Source organism: Mustelus asterias, chromosome 2, assembly GCF_964213995.1.
Source record: "Mustelus asterias chromosome 2, sMusAst1.hap1.1, whole genome shotgun sequence".
Classification (NCBI taxonomy): domain Eukaryota; kingdom Metazoa; phylum Chordata; class Chondrichthyes; order Carcharhiniformes; family Triakidae; genus Mustelus; species Mustelus asterias.
Genome location: NC_135802.1, coordinates 13,325,535 through 13,346,234, shown reverse-complemented (window position 1 = coordinate 13,346,234; position 20,700 = coordinate 13,325,535). Strand labels below are relative to the sequence as shown.

The 20,700-nt window shown below is 45.7% G+C and overlaps 1 protein-coding gene across 4 annotated transcripts in view; it reads right to left on the bottom strand.

Annotated features, from left to right (window-relative positions):
- Positions 1-949: 949 nt before the first annotated feature.
- The window catches only part of LOC144505462 (atypical chemokine receptor 2-like), a 120,923-nt gene continuing 101,172 nt past the window's right edge, over positions 950-20,700 (bottom strand). For 3 of the 4 annotated variants that reach the window (XM_078231580.1, XM_078231571.1, XM_078231586.1), the window contains one exon: positions 950-4,978. In XM_078231580.1, coding sequence (XP_078087706.1) covers positions 3,850-4,950 — 1,101 coding nt within the window. In that variant the 5' untranslated portion in view covers positions 4,951-4,978 and the 3' untranslated portion in view covers positions 950-3,849. The remainder of the gene's footprint in view (positions 4,979-20,700) is intronic. The other variant, XM_078231595.1, reaches the window with a different exon arrangement.

The window sequence follows — 20,700 nt, the reverse complement described above, 5'->3', positions numbered from 1 at the left end:
CAGTGACCCAAGGCTGGAATTGAACTTGGGTCCCTGGTACTGTGAGGCAGTATTGCCAACCATTGTGCCACCGTGCTGCTCATATGTAGAGCTGGGAGAATGCTAGAGAGCTCCTCTTTGGTCAGAACATTGAATACAGGAGTTGGGACGTCTTGTTGAAGTTGTACAAGACATTGGTAAGGCCACACTTGGAATACTGTGAACAGTTCTGGTCACCCTATTATAGAAATTATACTATTAAACAAGAAAGAGAGCAGAAAGATTGACTAGGATGCTACCGGGACTTGATGGTTTGAGTTATAAGGAGAGTCTGGATAAACTGGGACTTTTTTCCCTGGAGCATAGGAGGCTTGGGGGTGATCTTATAGAGGCCTATAAAATAATGAGGGGTATAGATAAGGTAGATAGTCAACATCTTTCCCAAAGGTAGAGGAGTCTAAAACTAGAGGGCATAGGTTTAAGGTGAGAGGGAAGAGATACAAAAGGGTCCTGAGGAGCAATGTTTTCACACAAAGGGTGGTGAGCGTCTGGAATGAGCTGCCAGAGGCAATAGTAGAGGTGGGTACAACTTTATCTTTCAAAAAGCGTTTGGACAGTTACATGGGTAAGATGGGTATAGAGGATTATGGCCAAACGCGGGCAACTGGGACTAGCTTAGTGGTAAACAATGGGCGGCATGGACAAGTTGGGCAGAAGGGCCTGTTCCCATGCTGTAAACCTCTATGACTCTCTTCAGCACAGCTTCAAACCACTTTTTCAGTCCATCTGATAACATGCAGCTTGCCCATGCACTGGTGTCCCACAAATCCCCTCTGGCTGAATTCACAGACAGTTGTGACAAGTATAAACTTAGCTAATCAGACATAAGCAGAGCGTCGAGTATAGCACCACATCCTGTTGGAGATTCCTGTAGTTACAAACTAAGAATAATGAACTTAACAAATATGTTGTGTTAATATATTCAGAGATTTATTGAGTTCTCAAAAAGGTACATTGTAATATATATTGTGTATGAAAGTTTTCTGTACACCAAGATGTACATTACCATGTATATGTGTAGATGTTGCATGTTTAAGATACATCTGAAGCATAGATAGGCCAAATTGGCCAAAAACAGGTAGCTGTTTTTGATATAAAAGATTTCCTTTCTTGTTGATGCTTGAATATACACTTATTAATTTTGCATTATGCGCAACATTACACTGATTCACAAAAGCAATGTCTTAAAAGAAGAACTCCAGAAGGAATAACAGTTAATAATGTTCACCTTAGAATCATAAAATCATGGAATCCTACAGTGCAGAAAGAGCACCTAACTGACACGGTGCTCCCCTGTACATCTCAGAACATAATAAAGTGACTAAAAGTAGATTAGACATGGTTTATCTCTCCACTGAAAAACTTTCCAACTATAATTCTTAGAAGATTCTGTATTGTGTCACATTCACTCATAGTTTCCTTCCTCTGCAGTGTCACTTCTCTTTCGACTTCCGTTAGGCACAGATTCAATTGAACTTTCAGCTTGGAAAAAAAAACTCATGGAAACATAGAAAATCATAGAATTATAGAATCCATACAGTGCAGAAGGAGGCCATTCTGCCCATTGAGCCTGTTCCGCCATTCATTTTGATTATGGCTGATCATCAGAGTCAATATCCTTGTTAGCGCGAGTGGGCGAACACGACCACTTCGGACTCAGAGTCAGGTTCAACAGCGGTCCAGCTTTATTAACGTCGACGGAGGTGCAATCAGGACATACAAACGGCACTGTCCCGAAAGCACTCTAAAAGCCCGCCGCAATGGGCTACAGTTATACTCGAACTTTGACACGTTGTATGATTCAAATGTTCATGTTTTGTTTACAGTATTTGACTCTGACCATTCTGTTTGATGTTTTAAGTACAGTATCAATGTTTAGGTATGGTAATCGTTTCTGTCCGATGGGTTTATCAATGGTCTAGAATCTCCGGGGTTTCTTGAACAATGGGTGTTTGGCTGATCTCAGGAAGTATTTTGAGGCTAAGAAGGCTTCCTGATATCTTGATTAGGTCAGTGGTGCTGATTTGATTAGATGAGGGGTACCTTTACTTTAGTTTCCTTTGGTGCCACCCTTTCTGGGTCCCTTTTGTGTGTTAGACCTTGTTTGCATTTTAAAAGCATGCCTTTTGCCTGCTTGTCTGGATCTGTCCCTTTTAATCTTTAATGGAGGGGTTCTGACTGCAGTTTGGCCTGTTTCATATTATATACATAACATCATAAATTTGTTGTCCGCTAACAATCCTAAACCCACCTTCCCCCATTGATCCCTTTAGCCCCAAGAGCTATATCTAATTTCTTCTTGAAATCACCTCAATCAGTTGCATTCAATGTGATTAAACCAACGACACTACATTTGTTAACTAAACCAACAGTTAGAAGGTAAACATCTTCGCAGCAGGCAAAGCGTAATAGACAGTAAACAATCTGACTTACAAATCCTCTCATGCATGTCTAGAGAACATGCAAAGAAATGAATATGAATGATAAAGCCATTCAGTGGCTGAGAGGAATCACGTAAGCTGTGAGCCACTGAGTTACTGAAGAAATGGTTTGTTTGCAGGAACAAAAGGCATCAAATGCTGGAAAATCTCGGCAGCTCATAGTCATAGAGGTTTACAGCATGGAAACAGGCCCTTCGGCCCAACTTCATAGAATCATAGAATCATAGAAACCCTACAGTGCAGAAAGAGGCCATTTGGCCGATCGAGTCTGCACCGACCACAATCCCACCCAGGCTCTACCCCCATATCCCTACACATTTACCTGCTAATCCCTCTAACCTACGTATCTCAGGACACTAAGGGGCAATTTTAGCATGGCCAATCAACCTAACCCGCACATCTTTGGACTTGCTTTGAACAAGTTAACTTGTCCATGCCGCCCTTTTTTTTTAACCACTAAGCTAGTCCCAATTGTCCGCATTTGGCCCATGCCCGTCTACATCCATCATACCCATGTAACTGTCTAAATGCTTTTTAAAAGACAAAATTGTTCCCACCTCTACTACTACCTCTAGCAGCTCGTTTCTGACACCACCCTCTGAGTGAAGGAATTGCCCCTCTTGTCCCTTTTGTATCTCTCCCCTCTCACCTTAAACCTATGCCCTCTAGTTTTAGACTCCCCTACCTTTGGGAAAAGATGTTTACTATCTACCTTATCTAAGCCCCTCATTATTTTATAGACCTCTATGAGATCATCTCCAAGCTTCCGACACTGCAGGGACAAAAGTCCTAGTCTATCCAGCCTCTCAGATCTGACTGCACCTGTGGGGAGAGAATAGAGCCAACATTTTAAGTCTTGATGACCCTTCATCAGATCATAGTTTGCAGGATCTGATTAGAGGGTGGATGTTAATAATGAGAACTGAAATCGGCAATGCATAATGTGTTAAACATATTTGCACATTTTCTTATTCACCAGGCATATCATCAATAGTCCTTAATTTTACCAAAGATTATATAGCGTGTCTAAATTTAGACTATCCCTTTCTGTGTTCAAAGGGTTCTCTTGCTTTAGATTAACCCTTTCTCTGCTCGGCTGGGAAAGAATGAAGTGGCTGGTTTGGAGGACACACAGGTGGCATGTCCCACATGATCTGGGTGCTTCAATGGTTGGTAGAATTTCTAAGAATTTCAGGTCATCAAAACGTGATGCGTTTCACAATGGTTTGATCGGGTTAGTTTAGCATGCAGCTCACAATTTTCTATACGTACTGACAAGTTTTAATAGCTTTGAGGAGATCCAATGCAAAGGTGATTGGAAACAGAGTCCTGATCGATCCTGTCTTCTCAACACCCCTTTACAATTCCACTACTGCACCACAGTCATTTCCACGTCGGAATACAAGCAGTGTTGCTGCTTGCTGGTTTCACTGCGCTCCACAGTGGGGACCGCGATCCCGAACTCCTTCCTGCAGCCAACCTTCTGGATGATCTTCATCAGAATATTCTTCAGGTGCCTCCGGAACCTTTCATTGACAAAAGCGTAGAGGAGTGGGTTGAAACAGCAGTGGGTGAAGGCGATGGACTCTGTTACCTGCAAGGCGTAATCCAGCCCCTTGCTCACCTCGCAGTTGCCAATCACGCCAAGGTCTTCCAGCGAGTGCAGGAAAAGGACAATGTTGTAAGGGAACCACAGGACGAAGAACACAGTGACTAATATGATGACCAGTTTCAAAGCTTTGTCCTTGCCAAAGGATTTGGACTTGAGCAGGACCGACGCGATCCGGGCATAGAAGAAGATCATGGCAAAGAATGGAATGATGAACGCAATGACATTGACCTGGAGTTGTATTGTGGCCTTCCAGATCACCAGTTGATTATCACCGTAGTGACTTAGGCAGGTGTACCTATCGCCGCTCTTTCGTGACTCGCTGAATATGAATTCAGGGATCGAAACTATGATTGCCAGGGCCCAGACAGCAGTACTAATGACAATGCTCTTGCAGATTGTCCTGTGGTTCTTCATGGAGACGGTGTGGACGATTTGGAGGTACATGTCCAGACTCATGCAGGCGATGAAGAAGATGCCACTGTAGAAGTTCACACTGTAGACGGCGCTGATTATTTTGCACATGGCATTCCCAAAGATCCAGCCTGTGATCACGTACGTGGCCCAGAAGGGAAGGGAGACGGCAAACAGGAAGTCGGAAATGGCCAAATTCAGCAGGTAGATGTCAGTCATTGTTTTTAGCTTGAGGTATCGCAGTATCATAAGGACCAGGAAGCTGTTGCCCAGCACGCCGAAAACAAAAACGGTGAAGTACAAGACCGGCAGGAAGATCTTGCCAAAGGCTTTAACTTCATCCTTCCCACAGGGAAGGTAGGGAGTGAAGTCAAAATCAGTATAGTTATAATCCTCCTCATAATAGCTCGAGTTGCTGGGTGTCCCCTCCAAATTAACACTACTCATCGTCACAGAGGTGGCAAAGAAAACCTCACTGGAAGAGAAAAACAATGAGAGTTAAAAACACAACCATTTGCTCTGGCCACGCATTAAGCTTTAATGTTTCTGAAGAGATCAAAAGAATTTTTTTTTTCCCCAAATCTCAGAATCAAACACTAAGAGGCATTGTTTTTTTCTACACTTAAAGGAATAAACATCTCCCAGTGTGATGCATTGTTTGGCCAGAATATCCTAGCTTTGACCAAAGTTTGTGCTGAATGAACCAATCATCACTGCTGTCCTTAATCTTTCAAAGACAGGGCCTCGGTTTAATATCTCACATCAAAGACAGCGCTTCTGACAGTGTAGCACTTCCTCCAAACTGCACTGAGGAATGTCAATCGGGATTTTGTGCTCAGGTCTCTGGTGTGAGACTTGAACCCACAGCTGTATGGACTGTACGGGTGGCACGGTGGCACAGTGGTCAACACTGCTGCCTCACAGCGCCAGGGACCCAGGTTCAATTCTGGCCTCGGGCCACTGTCTGTGTGGAGTCTGCGCTTTCTCCCCGTGTCTGCGCGGGTTTCCTCCGGGTGCTCCGGTTTCCTCCCACAGTCCAAAGGTGTGCGGGTTAGGTGGATTGGCCATGCTAAATTGACCATAGTGTTGGGGATTAGCAGGTTAAACGTGTGAGGTTCCAGGGATGGGGCCTTGGTGGGATTGTGGTTGTTTCAGACTCAATGGGCCGAATGGCCTCCTTCTGTACTGTAGGGATTCTATGATTCGATGACTCAGGGATAAAAGGGCTTAGTCACTAAGCCATAGGGAGAAACCATTACCCTTGGTTCACTTTGGTAGGAATAACAGATGTGTTGAGTATAGGGCTAACGGGAGGACTTTGAATAGTGTGGAGGAGCAGAGGGATCTAGGTGTATGTGTGCATAGATCCCTGAAAGTTGGGAATCAAGTAGATAAGGTTGTTAAGAAGGCATATGGTGTCTTGGCGTTTATTGGTAGGGGGATTGAATTTAGGAGTCGTAGCGTTATGTTGCAACTGTACACAACTCTGGTGCGGCCGCACTTGGAGTACTGTGTGCAGTTCTGGTCCCCACATTACAGGAAGGATGTGGAGGCTTTGGAGAGGGTGCAGAGGAGGTTTACCAGGATGTTGCCTGGTATGGAGGGGAGATCCTATGAGGAGAGGCTGAGGGATTTGGGATTGTTTTCGCTGGAAAGGCGGCGGCTAAGAGGGGATCTTATTGAAACATATAAGATGATTAGAGGTTTAGATAGGGTGGATAGTGATAGCCTTTTTCCTCTGATGGAGAAATCCAGCACGAGGGGGCATGGCTTTAAATTGAGGGGGGGTAGTTATAGAACCGATGTCAGGGGTAGGTTCTTTACCCAGAGGGTGGTGAGGGATTGGAATGCCCTGCCAGCATCAGTTGTAAATGCGCCTAGTTTGGGGGCGTTTAAGAGATCCGTAGATAGGTTCATGGACGAAAAGAAATTGGTTTAGGTTGGAGGGTCACAGTTTTTTTTTTAACTGGTCGGTGCAACATCGTGGGCCGAAGGGCCTGTTCTGCGCTGTAATGTTCTATGTTCTATGTTCTATGTTCCTTGGGTTGAGAAGGAGAAAAAGAAAGTTAAAGATTTGCATTTCTGAATCTTGATGGAACATGTGTGTGTGTGTGTGTGCATGGGTGTGTTTGTGCTTGTGTGCATGTCTGTCTGTGTGTCTGTCTGTGTTTGTGTCAGTGTGTGTTTGTCTATTTGTTTGTGTTCGTGTGTTTGTCTATGGGTTTGCAAGTCTGTGTATGTGCATGATCCCCTTTGTGTTAAATAACCCGTGACACTGTCAACATGAAGTTAGGTCACTTGGATGGGTTGCTGAGAACTGCTGATCTGTGTTGAAAGTTACCCAAAATTTTTTTTTCATGGGAGATGAAAGGACAGAATGGTAAGAATAGGAAGAACATATGAAATAGGAACAAAAAATAGGTCATTCACCCCCTCAAACCTGCTCCACCATTCAACCTAATCATGGCTGATAATCAACCTCAAAGGCATTTTCCGCACTATCCCCTTGGTATCTTCAATAACTATGTAAAGAATGAAACTATATCTGCAGGAAAGGAGAAGAGAAATAGGAATTTTACATATTTTTATTCTTCCCAGTTACTGTGAAGGGACTCTCTGCGGTTTGAACCTTCGACTTCTGAACCACAGGTGGAGCAGGAAGACACAATTACCACACTCAGTTTGTCCTCCGAGAGAGGCCTGGCTTCTGCTGCTCACCACAGAAGCTGATAAACTGAAGATTAGTTCAAGGACAGGTCCTCAGCAAATGTACTTCCCCAACCTCTCCCCAATCCCATCTTCAACCTCCTCCGAATAGCTCCTGCTTATTGGACGCACATTGACGACTGTGGTCACGGGACTTTAAAACGGCAACTCACTCTCGGCATGTGTGCGTCAGTGTCAAAGCAGGCATTTACCGCCCTCCCCTAGGTGCTCTGGAGAAGATAGCGAAGAGCCACCTTTTGGAACCGCTGCAGTCTGTGGGGGGTAAAGGGCAGCTAGGCAGGGACCACCAGGAATTTGGCAATGAAGGAATGATAATATATGCCCAGGTCAGGGCGGCGTGTGACTTGGACATTGGAGCTTGCGGTGTTCCTATGCACCTGCTACCCTTGTCCAGGAACCAAACACTCCAAACGCAGCTTTGTTGATGATCCTGTTCCTGACCTGATTGTTCGCCTTCATTGAAGGTTGCTTCCTTCCCACATACCATCAGCATTATTGTTTTTGTTTGTAACTATGGTTCAGGAAGAAACATTTGGCTGCTATTTTAAGTTCACCGGGCAGCTGACTGGTGGGTGATGTTGTAATTGTTGGTGTGATTCGCCTCATGATATTGTAACAATGACTAAATGAGTAGAGGATGAGGAACAATAATTTGCACATGATGCCAAAAATGTAAAGGCAAAGAATGGGAAAAAAGAGTCCTTGAAATAAAGAATGCATCCTACCTCTTTGCTCTTTTGTTCCAATTGGTAATTAATTATTTTCATCCCACAGATGTGCTGCATACACCAGCTTGTTTCTATAAACAGTCTTGAATAGAACCATGGTTTCCATAATAGACTGTCACCAATGAGAGAACTCTTCTCACAAAGATTTTTTAAATTTATCCTTTCATGGGATGTGGGTGTCATTGGCAAGGTCAGTATTTGTTGTTCATCATTAATTGCCCCTCAACTGAATGGCTTGCTAGACCATTTCAGAGCGTAGTTAATCATAGGATCACTACAGTGCAGAAGGAGGCCATTTGGCCCATCGAGTCTGCACCAACTCTCCAACAGTGTATCTTACCCAGGCCCACACCCCGCCCTATCCCCGTAACCCCACGCATTTACCCCATCAATCTCCTTCACCAACACATCTTGGGACACTAAGGGGCAATTTAGCATGGCCAATCCATCTAATCTGCACATCTTTCGACGGTGGGAGGAAACCGGAGCTCCCAGAGGAAATCCATGCAAACATTGAAACATAGAAGATAGGAGCAGGAGAAGTCCATTTGGCCCTTTGAGCCTGCTCCTCCATTCGTTACGATCATGGCTGATCTTCCGACTCAATAACCTAATCCTGCTTTTTCCCCATTATCTTTGATCCCCATTTGCCCCAAGTGCTATATCCAGCCGCCTCTTGAATACACTCAATATTGAACAGTGTTTCTCACGGGGCAGAACATAGAACATAGAAAGCCACAGCACAAACAGGCCCTTCGGCCCACAAGTTGCGCCGATCACATCCCCACCTCTAGGCCTATCTATAGCCCTCAATCCCATTAAATCCCATGTACTCATCCAGAAGTCTCTTAAAAGACCCCAACGAGTTTGCCTCCACCACCACCGACGTCAGCCGATTCCACTCACCCACCACCCTCTGAGTGAAAAACTTACCCCTGACATCTCCTCTGTACCTACCCCCCAGCACCTTAAACCTGTGTCCTCTCGTAGCAACCATTTCAGCCCTTGGAAATGGCCTCTGAGAGTCTACCCTATCCAGACCTCTCAACATCTTGTAAACCTCTATCAGGTCACCTCTCATCCTTCGTCTCTCCAGGGAGAAGAGACCAAGCTCCCTCAACCTATCCTCATAAGGCATGCCCCCCAATCCAGGCAACATCCTTGTAAATCTCCTCTGCACCCTTTCAATGGCTTCAACATCTTTCCTGTAATGAGGTGACCAGAACTGCGCGCAGTACTCCAAGTGGGGTCTAACCAGGGTCCTATAAAGCTGCAGCATTATCTCCCGACTCCTAAACTCAATCCCTCGATTAATGAAGGCCAGTACGCCGTACGCCTTCTTGACCGCATCCTCCACCTGCGAGGCCGATTTAAGAGTCCTATGGACCCGGACCCCAAGGTCCTTCTGATCCTCTACACTGCTAAGAATGGTACCCTTCATGTGCAAACTCCACACAGATAATCGCCCAAGGCCAGAATCAAACCCGGGTTTCTGGTCTGGAATCACATATACACCAGATCGGATAAACATGGCAGATTTCCTTCCCTTGAACCAGATGTTTATTTTTACAACAATCGGTCAGTTGTTTCATGGTCGCCATCAATGAGACCAGCTTTCAATTCCAGATTTTTTTTCTTATCATTACTGAATTTAAATTTAAGGGTGGCACAGTAGTTATCACTGCTGCCTCACAGCACCAGAGACCTGGGTTTGATTCCCTGCTTGGGTCACTGTCTGTGTGGAGTTTGCACATTCTCCCCGTGTCTGCGTGGGTTTCCTCCGGGTGCTCTGGTTTCCTCCCACAGTCCAAAAGATGTGCTGGTTAGGTGAATTGGCCATACTAAATTCTCTCTCAGTGTACCCGAACAGGCGCCGGAGTGTGGCGACTGGGGGATTTTCACAGTAACTTCATTGCAGTGTGAATGTGAGCCTACTTGTGACTAATAAGTGAACTTTACTTTAACTGAAGTGATTCGCACATTAAACAAGGGCAAGTGAAGTGCCTGCTGATTTCTAACAACATTGACTGTGAGAACCGCTGTGTCCAAAGTGTAACTATTTCTTTAGTTTTTACCATTTGAAGTTGATGAAAGTTCTATTAATGTATCAATGATTAAGCATTTTCTATACCTTGTTATGAAATATTTGGCATGTATTAAATGTATTTAATCTTATTCACGGGGTCACGGTGAGTCAACAAGCCCGATTTCAATCTTGTGGCCCACTGAAATGATGGTGGGCCACTCATACGGCCCACTCACTAACCTAGGTTGCCTATCACTGACCTAGGGCTCAATTTTACCATCGGTTTACGGGCGCAAAAACTTGGTAAAGTCAGGTGTGAGGCGAGTAACGCAATCCGCACCCATCTCCACACCGGTTTCCCTTTACCAAGTCCCGAAAATGGCCGCGATCAGGACCACACCCAAAACGGGCGTGACGGCCATTTAAATGTATTTGCATGCATTTAAATTGACTTGGGCTGCACGCCCAATTTTACCGGCACTTCCCCCTTTACCATCACGTTCGCCCCTTCGGAATCGGCACAAAACAGACATGCTCCATATAAGTCCGATTTGGGTGCCCTATCAGTGAGGGTTAGTGAGGAGGTAAGTGCCGAGCATCTGACGGCTCTCTGCTTGAGATCAGTGGAGAGGGGGTGGGGGGGAGGGGTGGGGGTGGGGTGGGTCCAACGGCTCTCTGCTTGAAATCGGTGGGGGGGGGGGGGGAAGGTGGGTCCGCTGCCACTCTGTTTGAGATCATGGGGGTTGGGGGGGGGGGTGTCCGCTGCCACTCTGCTGAGATCAGTGGGGGGGGGGGGGGAAAGGGGTGGGAAGGGCCCACGATTGGTCTGGATGGTGGGGGGGGGGAGGCGGTGGGGGGATAAGGGGGTCAATAATGTAGTGGGGTTGGGGAAATGTCTGTGGAGGTGGGGGAGGTATTATCCGGCCTGAGAGGAATGTGGCAGGGGAGCCACATTCTATCATTTTTTTTCTGCGCATGCGCAGTTGGAGGCGCCGATCGGAGCTGCAGGGTTTCAGGTGCCTTAAGCCCCGCCCACAGGCCTGTGCAACGCAATTCGGAATCACTGATATGTTTTCAGGCAAAGTGCGTATAGGGGCGCCTGAGAACGGGTCTAAAAGTCGGATCTGAAACACTCCCAGTTTCAAGTCCGCCCAGAACTTTGAATCAAAATGGTAAAATAGGGCCCCTAGAGCGAGAAACACTGTTCAGGAATGATAAAATAATTTAGCAGACAAAAATTGACATTTAACCTATCCTTATCTTCAATCCTCAATCTGATTTTTTTTAAAAATCATCACAGCATCAACAGTTCTCCCTAGAACATATTTACATCTCCTGATGAGTGCTGTCCTACGGGCAGGGTGCTAAATTGGGGGAAGGCTGACTATAGCCGGATTAGGCAGGAATTGGTGGATGTTGATTGGGAGAGGATGTTCGAGGGTAAGTCCGCGTCTGGCATGTGGGAGTCTTTTAAGGAACTATTGATAAGGCTGCAGGATAGGCATGTGCCTGTAAAAAGGAAAGATAGGAAAGGTAGGATTCGAGAGCCGTGGATAACCAGGGAAATTGAGGATCTGATTAAAATGAAAAGGGAGGCGTACGTTAAGTCCAGGCAACTGAAAACAGATGGAGCTCTGGAGGAATACAGGGAGAGTAGGAAAGATCTCAAACGGGGAGTTAGAAGGGCAAAAAGAGGTCACGAGATGTTCTTGGCAGGCAGGATTAAGGAGAATCCTAAGGCATTCTATTCATACGTTAGGAACAAAAGAGTTGTCAGGGAGAAAATCGGACCTCTCAGGGACAAAGGAGGGGAATTATGCTTAGAACCCAAGGGAATAGGGGAGATCCTAAATGAATACTTTGCATCGGTATTCACGAAGGAGAGGGGCGTGTTAACCGGGAATGTCTCGGAGGGAGGTGTTGACCCGTTAGAGAAAATCTCCATTACAAGAGAGGAAGTGTTAGGTTTTTTAGGGAACATTAAAACTGACAAAGCCCCAGGGCCTGATGGCATCTATCCTCGACTGCTCAGGGAGACGAGAGGTGAAATTGCTGGGCCTCTGACGGAAATCTTTGTCGCTTCTTTGGACACGGGTGAGGTCCCTGAGGATTGGAGGATAGTGAATGTGGTCCCGTTGTTTAAGAAGGGTAGCAGGGATAACCCAGGAAATTATAGGCCGGTGAGCTTGACGTCCGTGGTAGGGAAGTTGTTGGAGAGGATTCTTAGAGACAGGATGTATGTGCATTTAGAACGGAACAATCTCATTAGTGACAGACAGCATGGTTTTGTAAGAGGGAGGTCGTGCCTTACAAATTTGGTGGAGTTTTTTGAGGAAGTGACAAAAACGGTTGATGAAGGAAGGGCCATGGATGTCGTCTATATGGATTTCAGTAAGGCATTTGACAAAGTCCCACATGGCAGGTTGGTTAAGAAGGTTAAGGCTCATGGGATACAAGGAGAAGTGGCTAGATGGGTGGAGAACTGGCTTGGCCATAGGAGACAGAGGGTAGTGGTGGAAGGGTCTTTTTCCGGCTGGAGGTCTGTGACCAGTGGTGTTCCGCAGGGCTCTGTACTAGGACCTCTGCTATTTGTGATATATATAAATGATTTGGAAGAAGGTGTAACTGGTGTAATCAGCAAGTTTGCGGATGACACGAAGATGGCTGGAATTGCGGATAGCGAAGAGCATTGTCAGGCAATACAGCAGGATATAGATAGGCTGGAAAATTGGGCGGAGAGGTGGCAGATGGAATTTAATCCGGATAAATGCGAAGTGATGCATTTTGGAAGAAATAATGTAGGGAGGAGTTATACAATAAATGGCAGAGTCATCAGGAGTATAGAAACACAGAGGGACCGAGGTGTGCAAGTCCACAAATCCTTGAAGGTGGCAACACAGGTGGAGAAGGTGGTGAAGAAGGCATATGGTATGCTTGCCTTTATAGGACGGGGTATAGAGTATAAAAGCTGGAGTCTGATGATGCAGCTGTATAGAACGCTGGTTAGGCCACATTTGGAGTACTGCGTCCAGTTCTGGTCGCCGCACTACCAGAAGGACGTGGAGGCATTGGAGAGAGTGCAGAGAAGGTTTACCAGGATGTTGCCTGGTATGGAGAGTCTCAGCTATGAGGAGAGATTGGGTAGACTGGGGTTGTTCTCCTTGGAAAGACGGAGAATGAGGGGAGATCTAATAGAGGTATACAAGATTATGAAGGGTATAGATAGGGTGAACAGTGGGAAGCTTTTTCCCAGGTCGGAGGTGACGATCACGAGGGGTCACGGGCTCAAGCTGAGAGGGGCGAAGTATAACTCAGACATCAGAGGGATGTTTTTTACACAGAGGGTGGTGGGGGCCTGGAATGCGCTGCCAAGTAGGGTGGTGGAGGCAGGCATGCTGACATCGTTTAAGACTTACCTGGATAGTCACATGAGCAGCCTGGGAATGGAGGGATACAAACGATTGGTCTAGTTGGACCAAGGAGCGGCACAGGCTTGGAGGGCCGAAGGGCCTGTTTCCTGTGCTGTACTGTTCTTTGTTCTTTGATCACCAAGTCATCAAATGACATTGTGTCTACAGCACAGAATCAATTCTGCCCAATTGGCCTATTGGTCTCTACTGGTGCTTTCTTCACAAGTATTTGTGAATTTCTGAAGTTCTCCCCACTCTCTGGGTAAAGACTTTTCTCCTTTACAAAGAGTAGGAATAAATGGATCATTCACGGGGTGGAGGGGGGTTAGTGGTGATCATGAGCCAGGTTGCACAGTCTCAGGATACAAGGTAGGCCACTTCCTTAAGTATTTTGGGATGTAGATCATCAGGCTCTAGGGATTTATCAGCCTTCATTTCCATCAATTTCCCAAACACCATTTCTGTACTAGTGCTGATTTCCTTCAGTTCCTCCCTCTCACTAAGCCCTGTATTCCCCAACATTTCTGGCATGTTATTTGTGTCTTCCTTTGTGAAGACAGAACCAAAGTATGTATTTAACTGGTCAGATATCTCTTTGTTCCCCATTATAAATTCCCTTGTTTTCTTCCTCTTTGCCTTCACCGATCTTTTTCTCTTCATATATCTAGAGAAACTTTTACAGTCAGTTTTTATGTTCCCCTCAAGCTTACTCTGGTACTCTGTTTTCCCCTTCTGAATCACTCCCTTGGTCCTCCTTTGCTGAATTCAGAACTGCTCCCAATCCTCAGGTGTGCTGTTTTTTTTCTGGCCAATTTGTATGCTTCTTCCTTGGATCTAACACTGTCTCTAATTTCCCTTGTAAGCCATGGTTTGGCCACCTTGCTGGTTGTATTTTTGTGCCAGACTGGAATGAATAATTGTTGCAGTCCACCCATGCGCTCTTTGAATGTTTGCCATTGCCTATCCACCGTCATCCCTTTCAGTAATGTTCCCCAATCCATCATGGCCATCTCATGCATCATACCATTGTGCTTTCCTTTATTTAGATTCTGGACCCTGGAATTAATTACATCACTCTCCATCTCGATGAAGAATTCTATTATATTCTGGTCATTCATCCCCAAGGGGTCTCACACAACTAAATTGCCAATTAATCCTTTCCCATTACACAGTAGCCAGTCTAGGATGGCATCTCTCTAGTTGGTACCTTAATGTATTGGGCCAGGAAACCAACCTGTACACAACCCAGGAATTCCTCCTCTACTGTTTTGTGACTAATTTGAAACTGTGCCCTTGTGTTGCAGATTTCTGAGCCAGAGCAAACAACTGTAACCTATCCAGCTGTTTTTTAACATGTATATACCTATGCTTCCTATCTTGGTGTCACTGGGAAATTTAGTAACCATACATTCGGTCCCATCATCAAAACGTTACTGCAGATTGTAAAAGGTTGACACCCCAGCACTGATCCCTATGGCATTCCACTGCTTACATATTGCCTACCAGAAAAAGCCCCATTTATCCCTGTTAATATGTTACCCCCTACACCATTTTCCCTTATCTTGTTCAGCAACTTTGGATGTGGCACCTTATCAAATGTCTTCTGGAAATCCAAGTACACCACATCTACAGATTCCCCTTTATCCGCCTTCTTGTTACTTCCTCAAAAATCTCTAATAAATTTGCTAAACACGATTTGCCTTTCATAAATCCTTGTTGACTCTGATCAAAATATGATTTTCCAAGCATCCTGCTATAACCTCCTTAATCATGATTGTTAGCAATTTTCCTAAGATAGAGGTTAGGCTAACTGGCCTACAGTTTCCAGATTTCTGCCTCCCTCCTTTCTTGAATAAAAGAATCCACTGAGACGCTTCCAGAATCTAAAGAATTTTGGAAGATTATAACCAATCATAATTCATGGAATCATAAAATGGTAACAACACAGTCCATTTTTTTGTGCTGGCTTTCAACAAGAGTAACTCATCTAGTCTCAGACCCCTGGCTTTGCCTGTAATTATTAAAACATTTTGCTTCAGATAATGATCCAATAATTCCCTTTCGAAAGCTAAAATTGAATCTGCTTTCACCAGACTCTCAGCCAGTTCATTCCAGGTCATAACCATTCACTGTGTAAGAATATTTCTCCTCATGTTTCCATGGATTGTTTTGTCAAGAAAACATTCATTCTGTGAATGTATTGGTGCCCTCCTATATTTGGTCATTGTCCTTCTCTGTAATAACTACAACCCTAACGTTCACAATTACAGAAATTGCACTTCCAATTCTCGTGTCCACATTCCCCTCACTCTCTGATTCCTTCTATTCTAATCGTTTAATCGAGGCTTTTATTCCTTTCCAACAATACAGTATTTGCATTCCAAGTTGCCCATCCTGTTTGTATCGACATTGTCTAACTCATTCTGCAATTTGCAGAGCCGTGTAACGTTACAGGAATCCATAGTGCTTAATGTTGTTGTGGAGCTGAGTATTTTGGAACTATAAAGAATCACAGAAAAGAAAGAGGTCATTCAGGCCAGCGAGTCAAGGCCGACTCTTTCAATGCACAATCTCACTCCCTGACTCTGTCACCATATTGTTGCCATTTGTTTTCTCCTTTAACATTTATCCCACTGTCTTTGGCTATTTTCCTTTCACTATTGAATCTGTATCACCATCCTATCTGAGTTAAAATCTGGCACGGTGGCACAGTGGTTAGCACTGCTGTTTCACAGCACCAGGGACCTGGGTTCGATTCCCGCCTTGGGTCACTGTCTGTATGGAGTCTGCACGTTCTCCCAGTGTCGGCGTGGGTTTCTCCTGGGTGCTCTGGTTCCCCCCCCACAGTCCAAAGATATGCAGGTGATGTGGATTGGCCATTGTAAATGCACAGGGTTATGAGGATAGGGTGGGGGTTGGGATTGGGCCTGGGTAAGATGTTCTTTTCAGAGAGGTGATGTTGACTTGGTGGGTCGAATGGCCTCCTTCTATACTATAGGATTCTATGGTTCTAGTTCCTTTACCAATAATCTGAAATCTGTGCCACCTGGTTATTGACTATTCGACATGAGAAATAGATTCTAAATATTTACTAGCTACATTATCTATCTATTTACTCCATCATCTTGCTGTAATTTTGGAAAGTGCCAATGATAGCCAACAGACCTATCTTTACCAAATCTACTTCAATGTATCACTGGAGCTTCAAATAATGACACTTGTCGATCATTTCCATCAGCCTGATCCTCTCAAACTTTCTGGTCCCCTTCCTCTCAAACTTGTTTTTCCTTAAATTTTTTAAATTTATTCTTTCACAGGGTGTGGCCACCTAGCAAGGCCAGCATTTCTTACTCCTCCCTAATTACCCTTGAGGGCAAATAGGAGTCAATCACATTGACTGTTGGAGTCTGTGGACTGTGCTTACATAGGTTGTGGTAGACTGCTCTCCCTTTTCAGTTTCTTAAAAAACTTTCTGTTACAGTTTTGTTTGCACTTCAGCCCCACGCTCCTGATCTATGGGCACCCAGTACAGAGAGGGGTGGGGAAAGGAGAGGACCTCCTCATGAAACTGTTCCTGAATCTGGCCAAGCTGGCCATTAACAGGTCCAGGCGATGGGCGACCGAGGAGGTCATCCGACCCAACTGTCTGACCCTCTACTGTGGCTACATTCGTGGCCAGGTGTCCCTAGAGGGGAAGCACGAGGAAACTGAAACCAGCTTTATATTGCTGATTTATTATTTGACGTTATGGTGAGAGTTGAAGCCAAGTTCCCAGAGTATTAGCCTGGGTTGCTGCATTACATGTATGGAGACATTACCATTACTATTATGCCAACATCAGCCGATCGACACAGCCTTCTATTCCTTTCTACCTCGGTCACTTATTTAGCTTCTCTTTAAACACATCCATACTATTCACCTTAACTGCTCAACGTGGTAGCTAGTTCCACATTCTCACCAGTCTGACAGTGTTTGGAACTGCTTAAGCAGTCTTACTTTTATAGGCCACAAAGACAAAATAAATAAGCATTAGTACAACCTTCTCTCGGTACTTCCCTCTATATAAAAAGTTAAAGTCACCATAGTTCCAGATGACCATAGACTGCTCTCCCCTCTGAGAGAGACAATAAGAAGTCTCACAACACCAGGTTAAAGTCCACCAGGTTTATTTGGAATCACGAGCTTTCGGAGCGCCGCTTCTTCCATCAGGTAACTCACCTGATGAAGGAGCAGCACTCCGAAGGCTCCTGATTCCAAATGAACCTGTTGGACTTTAACCTGGTGTTGTGAGACTTCTTACTGTGCCCAGCCCAGCCCAACGCCGGCATCTCCACATCTTTGAGAAGGAGAGCTGCCTAGTGGTGACTTAACCTGTGGGTCACCAAACCTCAGGTGAGGTTGAGAAGGCGGGGCCTTCATGAATAACCTCAATTGGTACAGGAATTAAACCTATCAACATCATAAGCCGTCTAGCTAACTGACCCCCAGTTTCCCTCCATAACTCCCTTATTCTGGATGGTTCATTGAAATTGTGACACTGACTGAAATTTGGGTTGCGTCATCTTACCCTTTGCCTCACAACTGGTTCTAATTTCCATTGCCCTGTGCAAACCATCACCTGACAGTGTGTGGCACCTTTCACCAGATTGCCCAGTCTTCACCTCTGGCTCCTCTCCCTTGGATCATCACACTTGGTTCTGCACTTCTTACTAATCTTTCAAAGCTTCCGTTCTTCACTGCCCTCACGCGACATATTCAGCGAGATGCCCTCACTCCTTATCTCCCTCAGCCTCTGCCCTGAGACACTCCTTATCCTCAATGCTTTCAATTAAGTACCTCAGGAATGCTTTTCTGTGTTACACACACTGTGTTTCCTACTATCATTTTTACCACATATAAAACAAAAAACAGTACAGGACAGACACAGGCCCTTCAGTACCTCCAAGCCTGCGTCGATCATGTTTACCCATCTAGACCAACCGCTTATATCCCTCTATTCTCCGCCTGTTCATGTGCCTATCCAGATAAGTCTTCAATGTGGCTAACGTATCTGCCTCAACCACCTCACTTGGCTGTGCATTCCAGGCCCCACCACCTCTGTGTAAAAAACTTTCCCCGCACAACTCCATTGAACCTTATCTTGAACCTTATCTTGAACTTGTACCCTCTTATTTCTGCCCTGGGAAAAAGCTTCCAACTGTTCACCCTATCTATACCTCTCATAATTTTATAAACTTCTATCGGGTCGCCCCTCAGCCTCCGTCTTTGCAGGGAGAACAATCCCAGTTTACTCAATCTCTCCTCATAGCTAAGACCCTCCATACCAGGCAACATCCTGGTAAACCTTTTCTGCACTCTCTCCAAAGCCTCCACATTTCGGCACTCTCTCCAAAGCCTCCCGTTTTTGGGCGCGAAAGCGTGATAAAGTCGGGCGTGAGGTGAGTAGCCGGTTCCCCCTTTACCAAGGCCCGAAAATGGCCGCGATTGGGACCGTGCCTGAAATGCATTTGCATGCATTTAAATTGACTTAATGGGCTGCATGCCAAACCTTACCGGCACTTCCCCCTTTAGACCCGTTCTCAGGCGCCCCCATACGCACTCTGCCTGAAAAAATATCAGCGATTCCGAATCACGCTGCAGAAGCCTGTGGGTGGGGCTTAACGCACCCAAACCCTGCAGCTCCGATCGGCGCCTCCAACTGCGCATGCGCAGAAAAGAAAATGATAGAATGCAGCTCCCCTGCCACATCGCTCCCGGACTGGATAATGCCTCCCCCATCCAGAATCGTCGCGAAACAGACATGCTCCTCAAAAGTCTGATTTGGACGATACAGTTAGTGAGGAGGTAGATGCCTAGCATCCGACAGCTCTCTGCTTGAGAATGGTGGGGGGGCGGGTAGTCCACTGCCACTCTGCCCGAGATCAATGAGGAGGAAGGGGGGGTCCGCTGCCACTTTGCCTGAGATCAGTGAGGGGGTAGGAGGGGGTCTGCTGCCACTCTGCCTGAGATCGGTGGCGGGGGGGGGACGGTGGGGGTTGGGGGGGGGCCGTGATCGGTCTGGGTGGCAGGGAGATGGGGGGTTAAGGGGGTCAGTAATGTTGGGGGGGGGGTTGGGGTAATGTCTGTGGGGGTCAGGGGGAGGCATTGTCCAGTCCGGGAGCGATGTGGCAGGGGAGCTGCATTCTATCATTTTCTTTTCTGCGCATGCGCAGTTGGAGGCGCCGATCGGAGCTGCAGGGTTTGGGTGCGTTAAGCCCCACCCACAGGCTTCTGCAGCGTGATTCGGAATCGCTGATATTTTTTCAGGCAGAGTGCGTATGGGGGCGCCTGAGAACGGGTCTAAAAGTCAGATCCGAAACACTCCCCGTTTCAAGTCCACCCAGCACTTAGAATCAAAATAGCAAAATAGGGCCCAGTATTCCAAATGTGGCCTAACCAACATGTTATACAACTGTAAAATAATTTGCCAACTTTTATACTCGATGCTCCATCCGATGAATGCAAACATGCCATATGCTTTCTTCACTACCTTTTCCACCTGTGCTGCCGCTTTTAGGGGTCTGTGGACCTGTACTCCCAGATCTCTCTGTGTGTCGATGCTCCTGATTGTTCTGCCATCTGTTTTATAGCTCCCACCTGAATTGGATCTACCAAATTGCATCACCTCACATTTGTCCGGCTTAAATTCCACCTGCCATTTCTTCGCCCAATTTTCCAGCCTATCAATATCCTGCTGTATTCTTGGACAAATCTTCATCACTATTTACAACTCCGCCAATCTTGGTATCATCTGTAAACTTACTAATCAGACCAGCTACGTTTTTTTTCCAAGTCATTTATATATATTACAAACAGCAGAGGTCCCAGCACCGATCCCTGCAGAACACCACTAGTTACAGACCTCCAATCAGAAAAACACCCTTCCACCACTACCCTCTGTCTTCTATGGCCAACATGATGTGGAGATGCCGACGTTGGACTGGGGTAAACACAGTAAGAAGTCTAACAACACCAGGTTAAAGTCCAACAGGTTTATTTGGTCAAAAAACCAAATAAGCCTGTTGGACTTTAACCTGGTGTTGTTAGACTTCTTTCTATGGCCAAACCAGTTCTAAATCCATCTGGCTAGTTCACCCCTGATCCTGTGAGATTTAATCTTTTGCACCAGCCTTGTCGAATGCCTTGTCTGTGTAGACAACATCCATAGCCCTTCCCTCATCAACCATTCTTGTCACCTCCTCAAAAAACTCAATTAAATTAGTGAGACATTACCTCCCACATAAAACACCATGCTGTCTGTTGCTAA